The 6,788-nt window shown below is 44.5% G+C and overlaps 1 protein-coding gene across 1 annotated transcript; it reads left to right on the top strand.

The window, feature by feature from the left end:
• The first annotated feature begins 4,170 nt into the window (after positions 1-4,170).
• LOC119352200 lies at positions 4,171-5,342 on the top strand. Its single transcript, XM_037618909.1, has one exon. The coding sequence runs from the start codon at positions 4,287-4,289 to the stop codon at positions 5,061-5,063; it is 777 nt and encodes a 258-aa protein (XP_037474806.1). The 5' UTR covers positions 4,171-4,286; the 3' UTR covers positions 5,064-5,342.
• The last annotated feature ends 1,446 nt before the right edge of the window (positions 5,343-6,788 follow it).

The raw sequence follows: 6,788 nt of genomic DNA, 5'->3' as shown, positions 1-6,788 counted from the left end.
GCCACCATGTTTTTTAGGAGACTTGTTGCACCACCGTGCGCTAGAGTGCGGTTGCCTCTTCGGCAAGCTTCTTCGCATCATTTTGCAAACTTACCCGCAAACAAAAGAAACACGCACATAACAAATCATATCAACGAGAGATGATATTAAATCCTTTTTCTTGAAGCAAAGCTTTGTTGCGGATTTTCCAAATTGCCGTGCAAAAGTCAACAACCCGCAAAAAAAAGGGTAAAACAACCAGGCCTATCATACGTCGTCATGGTACTGCGTATAGCACTCCACATATAAGAGGATGTCGAGCAAGCAAAGAAAAGATGATGAATAATCTCATCCTTGTCACATAACCTACTTCCCCCACTCCAAATAAGTTATATGGTTGTTCTAAATGCTTTTCTAAGTCTGTCCAAGTCTATAGGAAAATCAACTGAGATTTACGATATCAAAATATTTACTGTGGAATAGTATTTCTTAATGAGTCTAATGAAACATTTTTTCATTGTAGATGTTGACATTTGGTCAAACTTAATTAAGTTTGACTTAGAATGAACCTAAAAAATTCAATTATTTTGAGGAGAGAGTACAAAAGTAATGAACATGTTTGGTTGGCATTGTAGAAAATCATCCATAACCAAAATTTAATCTTCGTAAGATTTTAGCTTTTCCGAGGGACTTGAATGATCTGCAGAAAACAAGTGAATGGCTAATAACTATCACAATTAGGATGACCCTTACCAAAAAAATACCACTTTTTAGAACCATAACAAAAAAAACTACCAATTGCGATGAATTGCCACGAGAGTGGTAGTATATTTTTAAGGTTCGCCTTAATTGTGATAGCTTTTAGCTATTTATTCATAGAAAACAAATGGTTTACACAGTTTCGCCATTCATGCTTCGCCGCGTGGTGTGTGCATGTAGTATTGTTCGCCTGTGTTGTATAGTACTCCATCCGATCCATAGTTAGTTTCGCAGTTTTGAATTAAGCTAGTTCGACCTCGGTCCAAAACCGGGAAACTTGTTTTTAAACGGAGACAAAAGACTTACCTCATTGATTAATTAAAAAAAGAGAATTGTCCAAACAAAAGAAACACGCACATAACAAATCATATCAACGAGAGATGATATTAAATCCTTTTTCTTGAAGCAAAGCTTTGTTGCGGATTTTCCAAATTGCCGTGCAAAAGTCAACAACCCGCAAAAAAAAGGGTAAAACAACCAGGCCTATCATACGTCGTCATGGTACTGCGTATAGCACTCCACATATAAGAGGATGTCGAGCAAGCAAAGAAAAGATGATGAATAATCTCATCCTTGTCACATAACCTACTTCCCCCACTCCAAATAAGTTATATGGTTGTTCTAAATGCTTTTCTAAGTCTGTCCAAGTCTATAGGAAAATCAACTGAGATTTACGATATCAAAATATTTACTGTGGAATAGTATTTCTTAATGAGTCTAATGAAACATTTTTTCATTGTAGATGTTGACATTTTTTCATACATATTTGGTCAAACTTAATTAAGTTTGACTTAGAATGAACCTAAAAAATTCAATTATTTTGAGGAGAGAGTACAAAAGTAATGAACATGTTTGGTTGGCATTGTAGAAAATCATCCATAACCAAAATTTAATCTTCGTAAGATTTTAGCTTTTCCGAGGGACTTGAATGATCTGCAGAAAACAAGTGAATGGCTAATAACTATCACAATTAGGATGACCCTTACCCAAAAAATACCACTTTTTAGAACCATAACAAAAAAAACTACCAATTGCGATGAATTGCCACGAGAGTGGTAGTATATTTTTAAGGTTCGCCTTAATTGTGATAGCTTTTAGCTATTTATTCATAGAAAACAAATGGTTTACACAGTTTCGCCATTCATGCTTCGCCGCGTGGTGTGTGCATGTAGTATTGTTCGCCTGTGTTGTATAGTACTCCATCCGATCCATAGTTAGTTTCGCAGTTTTGAATTAAGCTAGTTCGACCTCGGTCCAAAACCGGGAAACTTGTTTTTAAACGGAGACAAAAGACTTACCTCATTGATTAATTAAAAAAAGAGAATTGTCCAAACAAAAGAAACACGCACATAACAAATCATATCAACGAGAGATGATATTAAATCCTTTTTCTTGAAGCAAAGCTTTGTTGCGGATTTTCCAAATTGCCGTGCAAAAGTCAACAACCCGCAAAAAAAAGGGTAAAACAACCAGGCCTATCATACGTCGTCATGGTACTGCGTATAGCACTCCACATATAAGAGGATGTCGAGCAAGCAAAGAAAAGATGATGAATAATCTCATCCTTGTCACATAATCTACTTCCCCCACTCCAAATAAGTTATATGATTGTTCTAAATGCTTTTCTAAGTCTGTCCAAGTCTATAGGAAAATCAACTGAGATTTACGATATCAAAATATTTACTGTGGAATAGTATTTCTTAATGAGTCTAATGAAACATTTTTTCATTGTAGACGTTGACATTTTTTCATACATATTTGGTCAAACTTAATTAAGTTTGACTTAGAATGAACCTGAAAAATTCAATTATTTTGAGGAGAGAGTACAAAAGTAATGAACATGTTTGGTTGGCATTGTAGAAAATCATCCATAACCAAAATTTAATCTTCGTAAGATTTTAGCTTTTCTGAGGGACTTGAATGATCTGCAGAAAACAAGTGAATGGCTAATAACTATCACAATTAGGATGACCCTTACCAAAAAAATACCACTTTTTAGAACCATAACAAAAAAAACTACCAATTGCGATGAATTGCCACGAGAGTGGTAGTATATTTTTAAGGTTCACCTTAATTGTGATAGCTTTTAGCTATTTATTCATAGAAAACAAATGGTTTACACAGTTTCGCCATTCATGCTTCGCCGCGTGGTGTGTGCATGTAGTATTGTTCGCCTGTGTTGTATAGTACTCCGTCCGATCCATAGTTAGTTTCGCAGTTTTGAATTAAGCTAGTTCGACCTCAGTCCAAAACCGGGAAACTTGTTTTTAAACGGAGACAAAAGACTTACCTCATTGATTAATTAAAAAAAGAGAATTGTCCAGTCAATTAACGAAAACCGATCTACTAGACTTATTTGGATCGAGGGGAGTAGCAGTGCGAGTCTTTGCCTTTTCCTGAAACGAAAACTCTCGTCACTTTATTTGCGCGGCGGCGCTGCTATACAGACGACATATGTGTGACCGACTCTTGCACGATCTTACTTGGCAGCTGACTGTGAAGGAAGGAAGCAATTGTTTTTTCCTTAGCTGATGCTAGCGCTGTTGGGGAGCAAGTGTCGTTTGCCGATCGTGCATCAAGTGTCGTGTGTGAAGCAATTTCGTTTGCGCGGGGACTGAATGTATTGGCCCGCCACAAAGTTTGAAGCAAAGCTGCATGTGTTGAAGAATGAGCACGAGCACGACCAAGGCTACGACTTTGGCAAATGACAGTCATGCGGTAGGGACACGTCCACGGTCAATGGCCACAGCCGCTCTCATGATGAACACACGACTCGTGCCTCGTGTGGTCAGAGACTCAGAGGGCACAAAACTGCAGAATCTTTGGATCCGAGCATTGCTTCATGGACGATAATATGTAGCCGATTTGTGCACGACACATGTTAACAGCCACCCATCATTTTGGTTCGATGGGGTTATAGCCATCGATCACAGTTTCGTCTATAAATCGTCCACCAAAGTGTCGTGTGCATGGTGATTTCGTTGGATCCGCACCTGCACCAAACAGACCGGCGACCTCCCTCTCCCGCCAAAACCACCCCGTCCTCCTCCTCCTCCTCTCTCTCTCTCTGACACGACCGTCTCCTTTCTCCTTTCACCTCGCAGAACCGCCTTCGTCCCTATGACAGCTCTACCCTACGCCGCGCACGGGCCCCGTCGCCACCGAAAGGGCTCGGCCACGCCGTGGTACCTCGTGGCAGGTCATGTGCAGACCATTAAGAACGCCCTAATCCATGTCGCTAAGCGCACTAGGCCCTAGCTTTTGGAAGGACTAACTCGCCTCGGCGACGGCGACGGCAGTTGATCGTTACGAGACAAACAGTGGATTAGATTAGGCCACTTTGATTAGACAATGAGATAGCCGCTCTAACCGAGAGACTAGTCCTCTATTTTGTTGCCACCAGAGCTTGACTGGCCAGTGAGGCAGCGACCACTTCATTCGTTGCAAGTACAGCACACTCACTCACACTCGCCGGTCGCCACTCCAGCAGCTGACCACTGAGGCTGGGAGCGCGGCGAGCGAGCTGAGGGCGGAGGGCGGAGGCCGAGATGGCGACCGACGGGGTGTCGAGGCTGAGCGTGGGGGTGAGCGTCATGGTGGCGCTCAGCCTGGCCGTCTTCCTCACCATCGTCATCCTCCTCCTCGCCGACCTCTTCTGCTCCCACCTCCGCCGCCGCCGCCTCCGCGCGGACGCCATCGAGGCGCCGCCGCACAAGTGGCCGAAGCACGGCCATGGGGGCGCGGGGTCCTCGTCCCCGCCGCACATTACCGGCACGGCCGACGACGCGTCCGTGTCCACCACGGCGCGCGGGGCGCTCACCAGCACCCCGCCCTTCTACTACGCGCACGGCGTCATGTGCGCGCCCACCCGCAAGGACCTGCTCCTCGCCATCCCCAGGCTGGAGGCCGCCGTGTGGCGGTGGTCGCCCGCGCGCCGCTCCTCGCCCTCGCCCTCGCCGCCGCGGTCCGACGAGCCCACCGCCCGCGGCTCCTCCTCCTCCGCTCACAGCGACGGCCTCATGTACATCTCCAACCCGGTGTACGAGCGGGGCGCCGCCGCCGGGCACGGGCACGACACGCCGTTCGAGACACCGGACGCCTCGCCGTCGCGGTGCGGGATCACGGAGGAGGAGCGGGGGGACGGGGCGTTCTCGCCGCCGCTGCCCATGATGAGGAAGCTCCCGCCGCTGGGCGTGCTGGCGTGCCCCCCGCCTGCGGTCTTCGACGGCCGGCCGCCGGTGACGCTGTGGCCCGGCACGGTCGCCGACGCCAACCGGGCCTCGTCGTCGTCGTCCAACTTCACCGCGCGCTTCTTCTCCTCGTAGATCTTGATTCGGTTCACTGTTTTTGCTCTGGCTCCTCAGACCTCAGTTGTATGGCTCGTTGGATTTGCTAGTTCTTGCACTTGTTTTCCTAGGAGAGTGTAACCCACATGATCTATGGCTGGATGATGCATCAGTTTCTGGTTGCAAAATCAAACTCTGTTCATGTGTGATCTACACAAAACTCTCTGCTCTCACTCTAGGCCAAAATGCTCAAAAAACCAAGCTCTATCTCTTTATTTTTCTTGGCAAAGGAAACCAAGTTCTGAATCAGAGCATCGAGTTGCGAAACGAGGCTTTGATGATTCCAATGATCAGTGCTCATATTTCTTTCTTTTTTCTTGGGTAAAGAAAGATAACATGACTCTCCAATGCACTGATATCTACATGAAGATTAAGCTCTACTGAAGAATGGAGTATTAGTAATTAGCGAACGTTCTAAGTTTTGCACTGTTCTTCAGAGTACAATAGTAGCTTTTGTTCTGAGCTCCTGTGAGAGAGAATTGAGAGTCTGAGGACTAAGAGCATCTTCAGCGGTTGGCCCTCCCAAGGGGCGTCTAAAATTGTCGCCTCGGATGAGCCGGCGTAAAAATGGGCCTGGGGCGAGTTGGTTCCCAGCCGCCGGCCCCAGGGCCGCCCTAGGCGCGTTTAAAAAATAAAAAAGTGTAGCAAATTTCGGCACAGTTTGGCGAAGTTCGTCTAAACACGACAAATTTTGGCCAACTTAGGCATATATTTGGACAAAGTTCGCCGAGATGGCAAAACGAGTCCTGAATCAGAGCATATATTTTTCGCCAACTTGGGCATATATATGGAGGCAAAGGAAACCAAGTCCTGAATCAGAGCATCGAGTTGCGAAACGAGGCTTTGATGATTCCAATGATCAGTACTCATATTTCTTTCTTTTTTCCTGGGTAAAGAAAGATAACATGACTCTCCAATGCACTGATATACATGAAGGTTAAGCTCTACTGAAGAATGGAGTACTAGTATTTAGCGAGCGTTCTCAGTTTTGCACTGTTCTTCAGAGTTCAATACTAGTACTTCCTCTGTTTTTATTTACTCTGCATATTAGCTTTGGTCAAAGTCAAATTTTATAAATTTTGACAAAGTTTGTACACAAAAATATTAACATATATAATAAGAAATCAACACCATTAGATTTATTATCAAATGTACTTCCACATAGTATAAATTTGTTATGGTAAATATTTATATTTTCTTCTATAAACTTGGTCAAACTTTAGAAAGTTTGACTTTAGTCAACTCTAATATGCGAAGTAAATAAAAATAAAGGGAGTAGCTTTTGTTCTGAGCTCCAGTGAGAGAGAGTGAGAGTCTGAGGACTGATACAGTAGGGATCCAGCCGTTGTGGTATTTGAGCTCGACCAGAGTGGGTGTTGCTTTGTCAGCGGGGTTTGGTATCCAATCCAGCGGAGTAAAACTGTTCCCTGGCCGGGGCCAGTTTAGCAAATCTAACCCCTTAATCATACGTGGACGCATCCGGTTAGTGACCGGATGTGTGCATTTTAAGTCCTTGTTATTTATTTGTCCATGCAGTTATACTCCTCATTTTCTTCCACGTATATTCTGTCATTTGCACATGATTGGTTGAGATGAAGAGAGAGAACGAAAATAATGAATAAAGAATAGGGGTGAACCGCGTCCTACATGATGGACTGACCGGACGCGTCCACGAGCCTCATATCATTCCTACATTTGTCATCA

Source organism: Triticum dicoccoides, chromosome 2A, assembly GCF_002162155.2.
Source record: "Triticum dicoccoides isolate Atlit2015 ecotype Zavitan chromosome 2A, WEW_v2.0, whole genome shotgun sequence".
In the NCBI taxonomy this organism is placed as follows: domain Eukaryota; kingdom Viridiplantae; phylum Streptophyta; class Magnoliopsida; order Poales; family Poaceae; genus Triticum; species Triticum dicoccoides.
The sequence above is the reverse complement of the archived record's forward strand: the minus strand, read 5'-3'. Positions and strand labels throughout refer to the sequence as shown.